The 17,174-nt window shown below is 57.7% G+C and overlaps 1 protein-coding gene across 11 annotated transcripts in view; it reads right to left on the minus strand.

Annotated features, from left to right (window-relative positions):
* The window catches only part of PRR5 (proline rich 5), a 71,102-nt gene that overhangs the window by 27,742 nt on the left and 26,186 nt on the right, over positions 1–17,174 (minus strand). For 3 of the 11 annotated variants that reach the window (XM_033233638.1, XM_033233639.1, XM_033233644.1), the window contains exon 2: positions 10,225–10,341. The exons of 2 other annotated variants lie outside the window; for them this stretch is intronic. In XM_033233638.1, coding sequence (XP_033089529.1) covers positions 10,225–10,331 — 107 coding nt within the window. In that variant the 5' untranslated portion in view covers positions 10,332–10,341. Of the gene's footprint in view, positions 1–10,224; positions 10,632–12,603; positions 12,609–17,174 lie in introns of those variants that run through there. 6 more of the 11 variants (XM_033233648.1, XM_033233637.1, XM_033233640.1 and 3 more) reach the window with 5 other exon arrangements.

The following is a 17,174-nucleotide window of genomic DNA, read 5'->3' on the forward strand; positions in this document are numbered from 1 at the left end:
ACCAGCTGTCCCCCAACAGCAGCCACCCTGCAATCCTAGCAGCTGCAGACGCCCTCCCAGCCCGGTGGCAGCTGCTGGGGTGGGTTGGAGGCAGTGGAGCCCTGCATTGCCTGGGAGAGCCTCTGGGATATGGCAGGCGGAGGTACTCCTAGCTACTATCTCCAGACCCTGGATGGAGGTTCAGGGGTGCCTTCCCAAGTTCTCTCCTGGAGCCCAGGCCTCCCTTACAGTGCATGCTGGAGCCACTGCTGGACCCAATTCAGGCAGAGGAGACAGTGCAGCGGGTCCCAGGCTTCAGCCCTGCTGTCCTCAGTGACCTGCCCTGAGCAGCCTGTCCTTCCTTCCTGTTCATTAAACCTCCTGGGGACCTCCAGCCCACTCTGGTCACCCTGCCAGAGGTGACCCTACACCATGGGGCCTCCGGAAGAAGTTCTCTTTCTGACCTGCGGCCCTCTTGGGGTCTGGTGTCACTCACACAGCCCTCCTCACTATTCCCTTGAGGCCCCAGGCTGGCGCTGCGCTGGCTTCTTCCTGCGCCGGGCCTCCGTCCCCCGTTCCCTCTTCCTGGGGCTCGCCCTGCACCTGCCCTCCCTTGCAGCTGTGTGGAAGAGCTAGCTACTTTGACCATGGTCTTCTTTTTAGGGGAGGAAGGGTCTACCTGGCTTACGGTTAGACCTCCCGATGCCCCACCTAGCCTCACACTCTGGCTGCACACAGCAAAGCCCAGCAAGCACCTGCCCGAGAATACCTGCCCGAAAATGTTGTGGTGTGCCCTTCCCCACCCAGAGGCCTGAGCCTCTCCTGGGCTCCTTGCCCTGGACGTTCTCCTATCCACACTCCCCACCCCTGCCTCCTCTCTCCGCGGACCCTGAACTTCCTCCCATCCCCAGGTTGGTCCAAGGTGCAGGCCTGGGTTTGAATCCCAGCACTACACTTCCGGGCTGGGTAACTCGGCCAAGTTACCACCTAACCACTCAGTGGTTCAGCGTCCCCAGCAGGAAAATGGACTTCTCAGTACAGTGCCACCATCCCGGTTGCTGTAAGGTCAGCATGCCCTGCCCTGCCCTGCCCTGCAGCCTTTTCCGTGAAGCTATAGGGTGGGGCTTGCATCTACCACTCCTTGGCCACACCCGGCCTGGGCCCACCTACTCTGTGGCTTCTCAGTCGTCTAACCACCAGGCCCCAGGTTACAGGAGAAGACACGGAGTCACACAGCCTGGCACCTGCAGAGGCCCCTCCCCCACCCCCAGGCCGCTCAGGACCTCTGCTCCTCTCCACCCCCACCCAAACCCTTGGAGACGGTGGGGTAAGGGTGTTTGGTAAACAAAAAAGCCTCCGCTGCGGGCCACTCAGGGATAAAGGAAGGGTGGGGAGGGTGGGAGGGTCTCATGTGACCTGTCATCTCCCAAAACAGAAACGAAACCCCAGCTGCCCCTCCGGGCCCAACAGACAGGCCCAGTTGGTGCACGTGTAAATGTCCCTGGAAACCACAGGGGACACTGCCGTGGCTTCTGGGTGAGGGCTCGAGTGCAAACGGCCCATGACCTCCCTTGTCCAGATGTGGACCGCCTCCTCTAGGAAGCCCGCCAGCGCCAGCAGGCAGTGCCCTCCCAGGGCAGGGCCTCACATCCCAGGAGGGTACGTCCTCCTGAGGCCAAGTCCCAGCAGGGGGCCAGCCCCTCCTGAGCGCTGGGCGGCTGCAGGTGAGGGAGAGAAGGGCAGGACCCTTAGGGAGGCTCCACGGTGCCTCTGGGGCTTGGGCTGAAGAAGGGCTGAGGCCCTGGGGCTAATGTGAGGGCACTTGCCTGTGGCCACCCTGGCCCGGGCTACCCTAGGGCTGTATGGGGGCACCTAGGCCCACTCAGCAAAGCTGGGCTCCGCCCCGTCTGTCCAGAATGGGCCGTGGAGGGGGACGGGGCCGTGCCCGTGGCCTCCCCTTGGCTGCCTGCCCATCCTCAGACCCCTCTGCCTCACATCCCACTTCCACCCTCCACCTCCCCAGCACGAGGCAGGGTGGGGAGGGGTGCGGGGAGGGGTTCGGAGTGGTGTACCACCGCACACGCGAGGGAAGAAGAGTCGCTCAGTGTGTGGGTTTCCACGGCTGCCGTAACAAATCACCCCTAACTTGGTGGCTGAAAACAACTCAAATTTGTTCCCTTATGGTTCTGAGGTTGGAAGTTCTTTTTTTCTGTTTTTTTTTTTGAGATAGAGCCTCGTTCTGTCGCCCAGGCTGGAGGGCAGCAGTGCAATCAGTACAATCTTAGCTCACTGCAACCTCTTCCTCTCAGGCTCAAGCGATTCTCCCGCCTCAGCCTCCAGAGGACCTGGGATTATAGGTGTGCGCCACCACACCCGGCTAATTTTTGTATTTTGAGTAGAGATGGGGTTCCACCATGTTGGCCAGGCTAATCTCGAACTCCTGACCTCAGGTGATTCGCCTGCATTTGCCTTCCAAAGTGCTGAGAGTACAGGTGTGAGCCACTGCACCTGGCCTGGACGTTCTAAATCCACTTTCCTGGACTAAAATCAAGGTGTCGGTGGGGCTGTTCCTTCTGGAGGCTCGGGTTGGGGGAGAAATACCTGCCTTTTCCATCTCCCAGAGGTGCCCACATTCTTCGGCTCAGGGCCCTTTCCTCCATTTTCACAGCCAGCAGTGTGACACTTTCTAAGCTCTCTGAGTCCGTCACTGCATCCCTGTCCCTTTTACCCCCGCCTCTCCCTCACACAGACCCTTGTGATTACAAAGTCCTTTTCAACACATAAAGCCTCACAGTCACAGGTTCTGGGAACTAGGGCAAGAGATCTGCCCAGGCTGCTTCCGACGGGCAGGGAGCTTGGGACCTAGAGCAAGCAGGCAGGGGGTGGTGGGGAGCCACAGACAGGGGTGGTGGGGAGCCAGACACAGGCCCCCTCACTGCGTCCAGGCCCCAATCCAGCCTGGAGGCTTCAGCCAACATCCTCTGGCCTTCAGAGACCCCCATGAGCACCTGCTTCCAGTGAGACCTAGGTTGAATCCCAGCTTCCGCCCAAACTCACTGCATGAACCTGGGCAGTCCTTGTACTGTTTTTTTTTTTTCTTTGTTCTGAGACAGAGTCTCACTCTGTCCCCCAGGCTGGAGTGCAACAGCGCAATCTTAGCTCACTACAACCTCCACCTCCCAGGTTCAAGCGATTGTCCTGCCTCAGCCTCCCGAGTAGCTGGGACTATGGGCGCCCGCCACCACAATGGGCTAATTTTTTTTTTTATTTTTAGTAGAGACGGGGTTTCACCATGTTGGCCAGGCTGATCGTGAACTCCTGACCTCAGGTGATCCACCCGCCTCGGCCTCCCAAAGTGCTGGGATTACAAGTGTGAGCTATCTCGCTTGACCTCCCTATACCGTTCTGAGCCTCAGTTTGCTCATCTGCAAAATGGGAGTATTGACCTCACCTTAAAGGTTGCTGTGGGGAATGAAAGTTCATCCACAGGGCCCAGTAAGGTCGGGGTGTAGGTAGTACCACTGCTGTGTAATGGGGAGCACAGTGTTGCTGGGGGAGACATGGGTGCAGGGTTGGGGGAGGTGGCTGGAGTGGTCACAGCCTCAGCTGGTTCCTGCCCAGGACTAGGGAGTGCAGACAAGGTCCTATAGGGACCTGCCCTTGTACTCCCACCCTAGCTATGGAAGCCAGCTCTTGCCATCAACACCTACCTCACCCTGGCCCCAGCCGGAACGTGAACCCACATGTGTCCCTGTGTCCTGGCCCCATGTTAGACCTGGGTTCAGACCCCAGACCCTGACATTAGCAGGGGATCTTGAGTCCCTTTTCTCCTCTGGCATTGGTTTTCCTATTTGTTTTTTGTGTTGTAGTCTTGCTCTGTCTCCCAGGCTGGAGTGCAGTGGCGTGGTCTCAACTCACTGCAACCTCCCTCTCCCGGGTTCAAGCGATTCTCCTGCCTCAGCCTCCCGAGTAGCTGGGATTACAGGCATGAACCACCACGTCCGGCCAGGTTTCCCCATTTGTAGGCTGAAGACAGTCACCCTAGCCTTGGTGGTGGATTTGTGCGGACTGAGTGAGAAGTGAGTCATCACCAGCCCTGCACCAGGCTGGCATCTTGGGGCCACGCACTACTCCTGCCTGCCTGGGCCTCCACTTCAAGGGGGAGGTAGGCCTGGCTCTCTAAAGCCTCAAGCATTTGGGAGACACAGGCCTGGCAAGGAGGAAGTGTCCCATCACGGTTGAGGCCCTTTGGCCCAAACACACAGAGGGGTCTGTGTTGGGGTGGACTGCAGGGGTGGGGCTTGGGGAGCTCCTCCCACTCCCAGCTGGGGTCTCCTGCAGTGGTCTGCCCTGCTGGGGATCCTCAGACAGAGGTGAGGGCAACTGGCAGGGCACTGACTTAGAGGGCTTGGGCACCCCCACGTGCCCTCATGGTCCGGCGGGGCACTGGCTCAGAGGGCTTGGTACCCCCACGTGCCCTCATGGCCCGGCGGGGCACTGGCTCAGAGGGCTTGGTACCCCCACGTGCCCTCATGGCCCGGCGGGGCACTGGCTCAGAGGGCTTGGTACCCCCACGTGCCCTCATGGCCCGGCGGGGCACTGGCTCAGAGGGCTTGGTACCCCCACGTGCCCTCATGGTCCGGCGGGGCACTGGATCAGAGGCCTTGGTACCCCCACGTGCCCTCATGGTCCGGCGGGGCACTGGCTCAGAGGCCTTGGTACCCCCACGTGCCCTCATGGCCTGGCGGGGCACTGGCTCAGAGGGCTTGGTACCCCCACGTGCCCTCATGGCCTGGCGGGGCACTGGCTCAGAGGGCTTGGTACCCCCACGTGCCCTCATGGCCTGGCGGGGCACTGGCTCAGAGGCCTTGGTACCCCCATGTGCCCTCACGGTCCGGTGGGGCACTGGCTCAGAGGGCTTGGTACCCCCACGTGCCCTCATGGCATTTTGGGGCCCGCTCTGGATCTAGGGCATCTTTTGAAAGTTTCTCTAGAGCCTCTGGGGCTGGGGGAGGCAGGAGGGGATGGCAAGATGTATCCCTGCCAGGAGGCAGAGGCTGGGGCCAGGCCTAGGGCACAAGCACAGAGTCCTAAGAGGGCATGCCGGCGGCTGGGGCCTAGTCAGGGGTCACTGGGCCGCCTGCCCCTGCCGGAGCCTCCAAGCAGGGCACCCTCATGCCCCGGCTCCTTAGGCTGGCGTACAGGCCCTCCTCCACACGGGCCCTCCCCAGGGCTACTTCAGCTTTGCCTGCAGGGCACGCCCCAGTGGCCACTCCCATCCCGCCGCCTCCTCCAGTGGGAAGATGTGAAAGCACAACTTGGCCCCACAACCCAAGAGCATGACCTTCATGGCTGGAGGCCCTGCAGGGGCACAGGGGCCAGACCCAGGGCGGAGGGAAGTGGAGCTGCCGGGGAGCTAGCAGGGAATAGGGACCAGGGGCCCTTGAGGAGGGAGGAAGGAAGGAAGGGAATAAGGATGGGGGTGCCAGGGGTGTGGCACGTCAGCCTTCATGTCTTTATCTGTCACCCCACCAGCCTGGGAGAGTCTGATGGGGACCCATCTCTGCAGCATTCGCAATGGGTAGCAGACCTATCACAGGCTAGGGGCAAAATGGGACCAATAAATAAGGCGTGGGCACTCAGGAAACCACCTCTGCAGTCCTGGTTTATGTTGCTTAAGGGAGGTCCAGCCGGCAGGCCAGCCTGGCATCCATAGCTCCCTTACAAACACTTCCTGGGCCCAGTGCAGTGGCTTATGCCTACAATTCCAGCACTGTGGGAGACCGAGGCAGGTGGATTGCTTGAGCTCAGGAGTTCGAGATCAGCCTGGGCAATATGGCGAAACCCTATATTCACCAAAAATACAAAAAAAAAAAAAAAAAAAATTAGCCGGGGTGATGGCACACACCTGTAGCTACTTGGGAGGCTGAGGTGGGAGGATCGCTGGAGCCTGGGAAGTCAAGGCTGCCTGAGCCATGACTGTGCCACTGTACTCCAGCCCAGGTGACAGAGCAAGACCCTCTCTCAAAAGAGAAAAACCAAACATTTCCTGCACACCTACAGAATCAACCTCCATGGAGGAAAGAATGAAAGGCAGACCCCCAGTGAAACGCTCAGCACCCCAGTGCCCCTGGTTTGCCTTCTTCCCAGCACCAAGCCCACCTGCACTTACTTGCCTCCTCGTTTATTTACCAATGCCTCCCTCTGGGAACTCTAAGCTCCAGGAGGCTGTTCTCTGCTGAATTGATATCCTGAGCAGCCCAGTGCCAGCACAGTCAATGAATGAATGAATGAATCAATCAATGACTTGGATTCAGTTCTCATGACACAGCAAGCCTTACACTATGGAAACAGGTTCTTTGCAGCGATATTTAATTAAGGATCTGGACATGGTCTTTAATTAAGGATGGGCCCTAAATCCAATAACTAGTGTTTTTACAAGAGAAAGGAGAGGGAACCCAGTGCGGTGGCTCACGCCTGCAATCCCAGCACTTCTGGAGGCCGAGGCAGGCGGATTACCTGAGGTCAGGAGTTCAAGACCAGCCTGGCCAACAAAGTGAAACCCTGTCTCTACTAAAAATACAAAAATTAGCTGGGCGTGGTGGCGGGAGCCTACAATCCCAGCTATTCGGGAGGCTGAGGCAGGAGAATCGCGGGCGGAGAATGCAATGAGCCAAGATTGCACCACTGCACTCCAGCCTGGGTGACAGAGTGAGACTCTTATCTCAAAAAACAAAAACAAAAACAAAAATTAGCTGGGCATGGTGGTGCACACCTGTAATTCCAGCTACTTGGGAGGCTGAGACATGAGAATCACTAGAACCCAGGAGGCAGAGGTTGCAGTGAGCTGAGATTGTGCCACTGCACTCCAGCCTGGGCGACAGAGCAAGATTCTACCTCAAAAATAAAAGAGGCCAGGCACGGTGGTTCACACCTGTAATCCCAGCACTTTGGGAGGCCGAGGCGGGTGGATCACCTGAGGTAAGGAGTTTGAGACCAGCCTGACCAACATGGCAAAACCCCGTCTCTACTAAAAGCACAAAAAATTAGCTGGGCGTGATGGTGGGCACCTGTAATCTCAGCGACTCTGGAGGCTGAGGCAGGAGAATTGCTTGAACCCAGAAGGCAGAGGCTGCAGTGAGCTGAGACTGCACCATTGCACTCCAGCCTGGGCAATAACAGCGAAACTCCGTCTCAAGAAAGATAAAAAAAAAAAAAAAGAGAAAGAGACAGGAGAGGAAGACTTGAACATGGAAATGAAAGCCATGGGGGTGGCCGGGCGTGGTGGCTCAAGCCTGTAATCCCAGCACTTTGGGAGGCCAAGACGGGCGGATCACAAGGTCAGGAGATCGAGACCACCCTGGCTAATACGGTGAAACCCCGTCTCTACTAAAGAATACAAAAAACTAGCCAGGCGACTAGGCGGGCGCCTGTAGTCCCAGCTACCTGGGAGGCTGAGGCAGAAGAATGGCGTAAACCTGGGAGGCGGAGCTTGCAGTGAGCTGAGATCCGGCCACCGCACTCCAGCCTGCGCGACAGAGCCAGACTCCGTCTCAAAAAAAAAAAAAAAAAAAAAAAAAAAGAAAGCCATGGGGAGGGGGAGGTACATATCGGAGAGATACAGCCACAAGCCAAAGAGCCACCAGAAGCTGCAAGAAGCAGGGAAGGCTCCTCCCCTAGAGCCTCTGGTGGTAGTGACACCTGGACTTCCAGCTTCTGGCTCCAGAACTGTGAGGGAACAAATTTCTGCTGTTTCAGGTCACCGAGTTTGTGATCTTTGTTACAGCAGCTCTGGGAAGCTAATACAGTCACATAGATAAAAGGGGTGTGTACTAGACTCACAATGCGGAGTACAAGGCTTGGCAAGCCAGGCCCTGCAGAATGACACGCCTGTCCTGACCCTGCACAGACCTGTTGTCCTGGGGGGCCCTGGCAGGGAGCACTGCTAGAAGCAGGAGCAGGCAGACAGGGACCAGAAGGGGTGCCCTGCCCCCTGCGGTTTCCACTCAGGGACTTGGCTGGGGAAGGCACTTTGCCTTCTCTTGGCTCCATCTCCCACATCTGCCGGGGAGGAGAGCCGGGGCGCAGGCTCTGCTGCATCCTGCGCAGGCGATGGATGAACTGGGCAGGTCTCCTGGGTGCTCTCTCTGCCCTTTTGCATCTCTCGGTGGGGGGTGCTGGTAATACCTCCCTCACTGGGCTAGGAGAGTGGCAAAGTCAGTTAAGGGCGGAGAACGGGTCTGGCCTGGGGGGTGGCACATAAAAGGAGTGCAGGAAATGGCTGTGTCCCTGCTGCCCGGGGCGGCGGGAGCTGACGCAGGCCTAAGGGCTGGGAGCCCTGGAGCCTGAAGGTGCTGCGGGGAGGGGCTGGCATTTCTCTGTAATCCGCCAGGCTGCTGAGTGAAATCTCGGGGGGTGGTGGGGGGGGTGGGACTCAGGCAGCCTCTGCCTGCAAGGCCTCACTGAGCTCTGAGAAGACCCTTAAGACTCTGAGCCCACTCCAGGGTCACCCAAGGTGGGGTGATGGCAGTGTCTAAGCCCTCTGAGCCAGCAAACAGCCAGTGCCCCCACCTGTCTGGGGACCCGCAGCAGGACACCCCAACTCAGGGGTGGGAGGGAGCTCACCAAGTGGCTGTCAGTGGGTGCTCAGGAACTGGCTGACTCCCGTGGAGCCCTCCAAACACCACCCTACAGGGACACCCCGACACCCTTCCCCTGCGTGAGTCTGGGCTTGAGTTGTGAGCTACAGAGGATCTACTATGTGTTAAGCACTGTGTTGAAGGCTTTATTTTGCATGTTCAAATTTCATCCCTACAACAGCCCCGTCAGGTGGGTACTGTCATGGGCCCGTTTTATGGATAAGGAAATTGAGGACCACAGAGGTTAAGTGACTTGCTCAAGACCACAGAGTAGGGAAGGGGCAGAGTGGGGATTTGAAATAAGTCTATTTAGCTCTTTCCTCTAAATCACGGCAGACAAACAAGGAGCAAGAGATGGCTTTCATCTCAATACTGGAGAAGGAGAACACTGCTCTTTTTTTTTTTTTTTTGATAGGGTCTTGCTGTGTCACCCAGCAGTGGTGGCATCATGGCTCATGGCAGCCTCGATCTCCCTGGCTTAAGTAATCTTCCCATCTTGGCCTCCCAAAGTGCTAGGATTACAGGTGCGAGCCGCCGTGCCTGGTGGAGAACACAGCTCTTAAGACACTGCGGAGTCGCTGGCTCAGTGAGATTTCCCAACAGTAGTCCTTCCTTCACTGTTCCCACACCAGCCCTCCCCACAGAGAGGAATGCGAATATCCACTGACAGGACAGGGAAACGGAGGCAGGCACTTGCCAGTCCTCTAGCAGTTTACAACTCAGAGACAGAAGACACCACGTTTGAAGAGGATCTCGCTGGCTCACAATGCATTCAATGAACTGAAAACAACGTGTGTCCAAGTGACAGCCGGGTTCCTGGTGGCCAAGACCACAGCCGGTGGAGCATCTGGCAAGATTTCACTGCCAGGTGTGGGGGCGAGAGGGGCAGCGTCCACAGCCTCCCCCGAACAGCCTGCCTCACTTTCTCCTGCCTCTCATTTTCCTAGGGAGCAGAGACGCTGGCGAGTTCCACTAAATAAATCGTTTCTTTTTCGGATCCCAGCCTTGCTCCTCAAACAAAGCTGGGGAAAGGGGCTTCCCAGGCCCCTGCTTGTCTGGGAATGACCCCTGGAGGAGGGTCCTCTAAAGAATGCCTCGCAGCTACCGCACCCCCTGCTGACAGCTGGAGGACAAGGGGCCTCTCCAGGGAAAGCCTAAGGGACCTTAAAGAGACACAGGAAGCCTGCGCGACCTACCCACTGAGCCCCGAGGCTCCTGTGCTCAACCGCAAAATGGGAAAAATACTTCCTGCTCCGTTAACCTCCCGGGTTGTCACGAGCACCGGAGTGGAGACGTGGAAAGACCCCGGGTGGGAGGCGGGCACGCGGGTTCCCGGCCCACCCCGCCGCCCACCCGCCGGGCGCTTCTGGGACAGCCCGGGGCGCTGGCGGGCCTCGCTCCCTATCCTGGGTTCTGGAACCACGCTGCACTGAACTTTCCTCCAGGCCCACACCACTCCGGCGGGGCAAGTTCTTTACCAACTGTGAAGCGCCGCGCCGCCTTCGGCACGGTTCCAGGCTCGGGGCGGCCCCTCGCCCGCGGACGGCTCGAGGGTCTTCTCCCCCGGCTCCGGGACCTCCAGCTGGCCGGGAGGGCGCGGCCTTACCTGTTCCAGGTGGCGTTGGCGCAGGCCCGGCGCTGCTGCGTGCCCCGCTCGTCCGCGGCGGCGGCCGGCTCTCTCTTGCCCAGGTCACTGAGGCTGGGCGAACTCATGAACTTCAACCTGCGGAGAGTCCTCATGGTGACCCGGGCCGCCGGCGCCGCGCCCACGCGCGCCCCACGCCGCTCCCTGCGCCACGCCGCGCCAAGGGCCCCGGGCCGGCGCTGCGCCCTCTACGCGGAAACTCAGGCGAGAGCAGGAAGCCGAGCGGCCCTGAGGGGTCCCGCCCCGGCCCCGCGCCTCCGTCTCGGGTCCCGCGCCGGCCGCCCCGCCGGGTTAATCATTGCACAGAGCGACTCAGCGTGGAGCGCCAGGCGCGCGGCCAGCAGGGACCCGGCGCAAGCGGAGGCCGGGGGCGGGCCCAGGGGCGGGGGAGGGGGCGGGTCGCGGCGCCCCGGGGGGCGGGGCGGGGAGGGGCGGGGCATCGCGGGCAGGGCGGGGCCTCAGGCGAGGGGGCGTGTACAAGAGGCGGAGCCGGCGTCTCCGCGGCCGCAGCTGCCTCGACGCCCCGCTCGGTCTACCCTGTGGGGACGTGCTCGCCCTCCTCCCCTCTTCCGAGGGCCCCACGTGCCCACAGGAAACCAACACGCACGGGGCGCAGGACCCAAGCCCAAGCGCCCGCCCCCCGCGCGGCACTGCGGTCGCGCCCACACGATGTCCAGCGACCCCGGCCCCGGCGGTCTCTCCCTTACGTCCGTCCTCGCAAAGGCTGTGCCACACAGGTGCCTCCGTAGCCCTCACCTGAACACAGGCTCCCCCACCCACTTCTCATGAGGACTTTGGGTAGAGACCTTCACTCCCCTCCAGGCAACTCGGCCCAAGAACCCACCCCACCCGGCCTCGGCCTAGATCCTCTTGGATGGGGACTTCAGCACTGCCTGGTTGCCTGGAGGATTTGCTGGATTGGCGGCTTGAAGAAGTAGAGGGTTTGCTCCTTATCCCCCACCCCCAGGTCTCTTGGATGGTAAAACCAAGCAGAGCTTCCCAAGTCTCTGTGGTGGGGGCAGAGCGATCCCAGTGAAGGCAGGGCACAGCTGGTGCTTCCTGCCTGCTTTGCAGAGCACTTTTAGATATCTGATCTCACATGAACTAACAGGAACTACTTCCGTGAGGCAGAGGTTATTATTCTCCCCATTTTTCAGTTGAGGACATTGAGGCTCGCAGAGTGAAATAACTTGCCCAACATTGTGCAATCAACAAACGGCAAAGTTGGGCCTCACCACAGGGAGCGTCCAGCCCCTTGCATGGGGCCCTTCCCAGTCCCCAGCTTCTGGGATTCCCACAAGGCTCACCTGACCCCTCCATCAGATGGGGGGTGACAGCCACAGCTCCAGGAGCTGGGAAGGCCCCATATAAAATGTAAGAGAGAGGTGGTGGCTCATGCCTGTAATCCCAGCACTTTGGGAGGCCGAGGTGGGAGGATCACCTGGGGTCAGGAGTTCATGACCAGCTGGGTCAACATGGAGAAACCTCGTCTCTACAAAAAATACACAAATTAGCCAGGCGTGGTGGCGCATGCCCGTAATCCCAGCTACTCAGGAGGCTGAGGCAGGAGAATCACTTGAACCTGGGAGGCGGAGGTTGCGGAGAGCTGAGATTGCGCCATTGCACTCCAGCCTGGGCAACAAGAGCGAAACTCCGTCTCAAAAAATAATAAAAATAAAAATAAAATAAAATGTAAGAGAGCCTCGTGAAGAGTCTTTGTTTAGTGCAAATCAACCAGTGTCTCCTGGGCACCTCCTGTGTTCCAGACATAAACATAAATACCATTGTCTTTGGGAGACAGAGCCATAAACAGACAAACTTGCTCATCAGTAAAGTGGAATGGACCGGTTCATCTCACAGACAGCTGGGGGCCCACAGGCAGCAACAGGTGCTTTGTAAACTAACCGTCAAGTGCTGTACACGTTTTCTTTTTCTTTTTGAGACGGAGTCTCACTCTGTGGCCCAGGTTGAATGCAGTGGCACCATCGTGGTCACTGCAGCCTCTACCTCCTGGGTTCAGGCAACCCTCCCATGGTAGCCTCCTGAGTAGCTGGGACTACAAGACATGTGCCACCATGCCTGGCTAATTTTGTGTGTGTGTGATGGAGTTTTGCTCGTCGCCTGGGTTGGAGTGCAATGGTGCAATCATGGCTCACTGCAAACTTCCACCTCCTGGGTTCAAGCAATTCTCCTGCCTCAGTCTCCTGAGTAGCTGAGATTACAGGCACCTGCCACCATGCCTGGCTAGTTTTTTTATTTTTTTTATTTTTAGTAGAGACGGGGGTTTCACTATGTTGGCTAGGCTGGTCTCGAACTCCTGACCTCAGGTGATCCTCCCACCTCGGCCTCCCAAAATGCTAGGATTACAGGTGTGAACCACCACACCTGGCTCCCTGGCCAATTAAAAAAACATTTTTTTAAATAGAGACAGGGTCTTGCTATGTTGCCCAGGCTGGTCTCAAACTCCTGGACTCAAGCAATCCTCCCACTTTGGCCACACACAGTGTTAGGATTACAGGCATGAGCTACTGTGCCCAGCCCATGCTCTCAAACTTACAGGAACACTGTATCTTTTAGATCCCAAACCAAATGTCATAGCCAGACATGGATTTCCTACCTTATCGCTGTAAAAAAACCAAAAACAACAACAACAACAAAAATATAAAAATACGAAGGCGTGTACTGAATTGTCTCTGAAAAGAATTAAAACAGAGGATAAAGCCCAGATCCTTGACTCCTCGGAGGGGCCTTTGAGACCTGCTTGCCCTCCAGCTGCGGGTCCCTCTCTTGCGCTAGAACGTCTTTCAGAGAAGTTAGTTGCCCCTGTCTCTGACCGCCTTCACTCTCAGTTAGGCTCAGGGGTCGTCCTCTTGTCACCTGATGACTTTTTTTCCATCCTATGCCGTAAGCCAGGAGGTCTTGTTCACTGCTACAGTCCCCGTGCCTAGCACAGAGTGGGTGCTTCATAGATACTTGGTTTAATGGACGGATGAACATTTATCTCATAAGAATAAAGGATTACACTGGACCACATTGGTGAAAATGCCTCATAAAAGTGCCCAGGCTGGACAGATGTAAGGCAGAATCTCTGTCACGGCCACTGGTGTAAATGCAGCAAAGCAGAACCGCCGGGGATCCAGACGGGATGAAACAGTTTCCCACGCCAGAGGCAGGCTCTCGGGAGACGGCTGGCTTTGTGGGCTCAGCACAGCCTGGTCCCACGCTTGCTGACCGCTGGCAGGGCCTGGCTGGCTGGAGAGGCCAGCCCCAGAGAGGGAGGGAGGCCTGACTGCTTGGGATAAGAAATCAGAGAGAAATCGGCAGCCCGAGGTGGGAGGCAGGAGGAGGGAAACGGGGGGCGGGGGGGCTGGGAACGCCGCAGGCGTCTGGGAGAAGCGGCCAGACAGAAATTCCGGAGGTAGGGATGGCTGAGGCATTTTAAAGATATCTTTAGAAAAGGCATCTCAAAAAAAAAAAAAAAAAAAAAAAAAAAAAAAGAAAAGGCATCTCTAGTCAGCGTTAAGGAATTAGCTATAACCTCTCCCTGGCTCCAGCCACAGATGTGTAAAATCTGTCTACACCCAAGAGCCCAGTGCCAGGAGAACAGTGGAGGCTCAAGCAAAGGTGCCACTGCTCTGGGTTTGGGCCATGACAGGTAGAGAGGGCATAGCTGCGGGCTGCCCCTGGGGCCAGAAACCCCAGGCAGAGGCCAAGAGGGGACAGAGCTGTCACAAATCCTCAGAGCAGGGGGCAAGTGGGGGACAAAGGGCCGAGTCCAGCCCCGAAGTGTGTTCTGTGTGGCCTGCAGTGTCGGAGGCAAAAAAAAAACCAAACTGCATTCGGCCAACATTTTACAACGGAGAGACTGACACAGAAACCTGGATTCCGGCCGCCCTGAAGCATCAGATGACAGTCTTGCTGGGCCTGAGTCCCACGTGACAGCTCCCACCCGGGTACTGCCCCTGCCAGCAGGCACGAGGGCTCCAGGTGCCCTCCTCTCCTCACCGGGCCCTCCTCTCACTTATGGGGCTTTCTGGGTCTGATGAGGGGGCTGGGGGACCCAGCAATTGTATTGTGGAGGGGTGCCCTGTGCAGGGCTCATTTGAGTCTGAGACCAGGGAAGGGAAATGCCCCTCTGTTAAGGAAATGAGAGACAAAGGGACTCAGTCACACATCCCCCAAGCCACCAGAGCCACCCTCGCTCCAGACTCATTCATACATCCTCAAAGCCACCAGAGCCATTCCTGCTCCAGACTCATTCACACGTCCCCAAAGCCACCAGAGTGGCCCCCACTCCAGACTCATTCATACATCCCCAAAGCCACCAGAGTGGCCCTCGCTCCAGGAAGTTGCCAGGCCAGACGTCCTCTCCTCCCCAGGACCCAAACTCATTCCAAACTCCCCCTGGCCAGCGGGGTGTCTGGAGCTGGTAGAGGACCCTGGTCACTGAGGGGGACCCTGATATCCTCAGAACTACCCTTCTGAAGGGCTTGCAACCCCTAAGCCTGGCTCAGCCCCAGCTGGACTCAGTTCCTGTCCCCAGGGATGGGACTCTGCGCTCTAGTCCATTAGCACTACAAGTAACATCATGATCTCTGGGACACAGGCCAACCAAGGGGAGGAGACAGCATACCCCTGAAGGGGCCAGTTCGGGGCCCAGGGAGGGGTAGTAGAGGCACGGTACAGGGGCAGCCATTAAGCATACTGCCCCATCTCGTCCCCACAAGGCTGCCAAGCCGGAGACCAGTCTCATCTTACAGACAAACAGAGGCCCAGGGAGGCCAAGGCGTATGTCGGAGGTCAGAGTCAGCAAATGGCGGAGCTGAGGCTGCAGCCCTGTGGGCTGGTGGAGAGAGAGAGACAGCCTCCATCTCACCCGCTCTCCCCGGGGCGCTGCCCTCAGCTGCTGACCTTAGCTGCCCACTTTCCCGGGGCACTGCCTGCTCTGGAGGGGCACTTCCGCCCCCTGGTGGCGAAGCCTGGTGTTCCCTCAAAGCAGACCCGGCACTGCCTGCTCTGGAGGGGCACTTCCGCCCCCTGGTGGCGAAACCTGGTGTTCCCTCAAAGCAGACCTGCAAGTCCCTTCTGCACCCTACAGAGCAGCCTGGTCAGTCCTGGACACCTGGGAAGAGGCCTGGCAACGTGCTGGGCACGGAAAGCCATGGGGAGTTCCTGGCTCTGTCCCCACAGTCTCTGCCATCCAGGCCCGTCCCGTCCCTTCCCTGGGATGGGCGAGGAGGGTGACACCACTGCCCTATGAGGCACAGAAAAAATCCACGCACAGTCACGGGGCACGCCAAGGGCTTGGGGACGGCTGCCAGGGTGCTTGCACGGCAGAAGGAGGTTCCTGAGATAGGGCCGTGACGCTGGGGGAGCCCAGGGTACTCACAGTGACTCCAGCACCAAATGGGATTAGGTGGTCATGGCCACAGCCCCTCTCTGTGCACCGATTCTCAGGGACCGTCCCAAGGCCACATGGCCAGTTAGTGCCCATGGCAGGATGGGTGTCGGGCCCGTCAGAAGCAACACGTGTTGTGTTTCACAAATTGGAGAATCCAACAGAGGCTCCCCTGTGGCAAGCCTGGGGTGGGCGCACCGACAGTAAAGGTGGGTGGGCCCCTCTCTCAAGTTCCTCCAGAAGAAATGTTCCCCTCTGGTGGCCTTGGAGCCAGGATCAACTGTTATTATTCCCATTTCATGGATGGAGAAACTGAGGCTACATGGGGAATACAGCAAGGGACAAGAAAGACACGGTTCTTGCCACCAGGAGGTTAGCCCACCGTCCCATCCTAGCTCTGCTATCTAATGTGTTCATGCCCTGGCCGGGCATGGTGGCTCATGCCTGTAATCCCAGCACTTTGGGAGGCCGAGGCAGGTGGATCACCTGAGGCTAGGAGTTGGAGACTACCCTGGCCAACATGGTGAAACCCTGTCTCTACTAAAAATACAAAAATTAGTCGGATATGGTGTAGTCCCAGCTACTACCTGTAGTCCCAGCTACTACCTGTAGTCCCAGCTACTAGGGAGTAGTTGTAGTCCCCTAGTAGCTGGGAGCTGTAGTCCCAGCTACTAGGGAGGCTGAGGCAGGAGAATCACTTGAACCCTGGAGGTAGAGGTTACAGTGACCCAAAATCGTGCCATTGCACGCTAGCCTGGGTGACAGAGCAAGACTCTGTCTCAAAAAAAAAAAAAAAAAAAAAAAAAAAATCTGGGCATAGTGGCTCATGCCTGTAATCCCAGCACTTTGGGAGGCTGAGGCAGGTGGATCATGATGAGGTCAGGAGATGGAGACCATCCTGGCTAATACGGTGAAACCTCGTCTCTACTAAAAATACAAAAAATTAGCTGGCATGGTTGTGCATGACAGCTACTCCAGAGGCTGAGGCAGGAGAATGGCTTGAACCTGGGAGGCAGAGGTTGCAGTAAGCCGAGATCGTGCCACTGCACTCCAGCCTGGGTGACAAAGTGAAACTCCGTCTCAAAAAAAAAAAAAAAATTATAAATATATATACTTTTATATATATATATATTTATGTCCTCCTTGCAGCCTTCAGGTCTGAAGACGGACCTTCTTCCCTAAGTCTTCTCTTGACCAGCTGAGCTACCAGGACTCCATCTGGGCCCTTGTGCACCCTGGTGGTCTGGTCCTGTGCACTCAATACACGTGCCCTTCTTTTGTTCTGGATTCCAGTTCTAGGGGCTGGGGAGGGGGCTCTGGCCAGCAGGTCCCTGGTCTTACTACACCAGACGTCACACATGTACCTGCATGAGATTCTCTCTCCAAGTCACCTTCCCACCTGTCAGCCAGGTCTTCAACACCAATCAGTTTCCAAAGTCTCTCTCAGGGCAAGTGTTTTAAAATCGGATTCTAGTCTCTCAATAGGTGCTTCTGTGGTACAAGGAGGTAAAGG

The sequence above is a fragment of the Trachypithecus francoisi genome, unplaced genomic scaffold (assembly GCF_009764315.1).
Source record: "Trachypithecus francoisi isolate TF-2019V2 unplaced genomic scaffold, Tfra_2.0 Lachesis_group14, whole genome shotgun sequence".
Taxonomy (NCBI): domain Eukaryota; kingdom Metazoa; phylum Chordata; class Mammalia; order Primates; family Cercopithecidae; genus Trachypithecus; species Trachypithecus francoisi.